The 1553-nt window shown below is 51.2% G+C and overlaps 1 protein-coding gene across 3 annotated transcripts in view; it reads left to right on the top strand.

Moving 5' to 3' along the window:
* Nucleotides 1–896: 896 nt before the first annotated feature.
* Nucleotides 897–1553, top strand: part of Abcd4 (ATP binding cassette subfamily D member 4) — a 15533-nt gene continuing 14876 nt past the window's right edge. For all 3 annotated transcript variants that reach the window (XM_021179138.2, XM_029484923.1, XM_029484924.1), the window contains exon 1: nucleotides 897–995. In XM_021179138.2, the coding sequence (XP_021034797.1) occupies nucleotides 958–995 (38 nt within the window). In that variant the 5' untranslated portion in view covers nucleotides 897–957. The remainder of the gene's footprint in view (nucleotides 996–1553) is intronic.

Raw genomic sequence — 1553 nt, 5'->3', positions numbered from 1 at the left:
TTTACCACTAAGTCACATCTACCCGACTTAAAAGATGACGCTGGCCAGGCGTGGTGGCGCATGCCTTTAATCCCAGCACTTGGGAGGCAGAGGCAGGCGGATTTCTGAGTTCGAGGCCAGCCTGGTCTACAAAGTGAGTTCCAGGACAGCCAAGGCTACACAGAGAAACCCCGTCTCGAAAAACAAACAAAAAACAAACAAACAAACAAATTCACTCTGGGGAGAGATGGAACGTCCTGGAGAGATGGCTCTGCGGTTACAAGTACTGGCTGCTCTTTCAGAAGCTCTGGGTCTGTAACTAGAGTTCCAGGGACTCCAATGCCCTCTTCTGGTCTCTGCAGGCACCAGGCACTCACGTGGTACTCATACATGCAGACAAAACATTCCTATACATAAAATACATTTTCAAGAAAATCTTGTAAATCGTGGTGGGACCAGGGAGCCGGCTCACCCGATGAAGGCTTTTCTCGCCAATCCTGACAACCTGAGTTGGCTCCTCGGGAGCCCTTACGATGGAAGGAGAAAATTGACTCTTCAAAGTTGTCCTCTGACACTTACGCCCTGGTTCACAGTTCACGTGAACACACACATAGCACACTAAATAAATATGTATTTTTTAAATTAATTAATTAAAAAGAAAAAAACAGATCACGCTGTCTTCTCTGGGAGAAAGTTACACTCGGAACTACCAGTTGGCAAAAGAAACCTCCCAGCCCCACAGGGGACGCTCTGGCCACCCGGCCAGCTCTATAACCTCTTGTTACTCTCTTGTTCTTCAGGAAAGGCTGCGCTTCCGGGAACGGCAGCAGCTCCCGAGCCGTCTTCTCTATCCAGCGCGTCTCTGTGGTCGCCGGAGTCCCTCCCCTTTCCTCCCAGGGCGGGGCCCCGAGCTCTAAGGACTCTGCCCGGGGAGGACACCGGGCTTGCTCGGTCGCCTCGTCGCTTGCATCCCGGGTCATGGCGGTCCCGGGACCCACGGCCCGAGCTGGTGCCAGGTGAGCAGGGCTAGTGAGGACGGCCGGGTTGTCAGGGACGCACTGCCTGGGCGGTGGGGAAGGGGCTGCTTCCCTGCAGGTCCTTGCAACTTTCCTTCAGTTTGGGCTATTTGGAACCCTGGCTGCACAGAATGGGGTTGACGCTGCCTCACTCTAGGTACTGCGGACCCCCCTCTTTTGGCATCTTCCTCCCTTAGTTTTCATTCTCAATTCTGATCCGCTCTTGGCACACCCTCCTTTGCATTAATTTTTTTTTCAGACCCTCTTACTTAAATTGTCCTGTTACCTTAAAATATATGTTGACTTTGGATTCACGAATCATGTTGTGATTTTTTTAAAAGACAAAAGAAGTTTTTAAACTGAGCATTGGGTTTTTTTTAGGTCATCCATGCTATATGACTTTTCACTCCTGAATGGTGCTCGGTGTCACCCTGGATAGATTCTATTTCTCTAGTAAAGGATGCCTTGCCGGGCGTGGTGGCGCACGCCTTTAATCCCAGCACTTGGGAGGCAGAGGCAGGCGGATTTCTGAGTTCGAGGCCAGCCTGGTCTACAGAG

Source organism: Mus caroli, chromosome 12 (genome assembly GCF_900094665.2).
Source record: "Mus caroli chromosome 12, CAROLI_EIJ_v1.1, whole genome shotgun sequence".
NCBI lineage: Eukaryota > Metazoa > Chordata > Mammalia > Rodentia > Muridae > Mus > Mus caroli.
The sequence above is the reverse complement of the archived record's forward strand: the minus strand, read 5'-3'. Positions and strand labels throughout refer to the sequence as shown.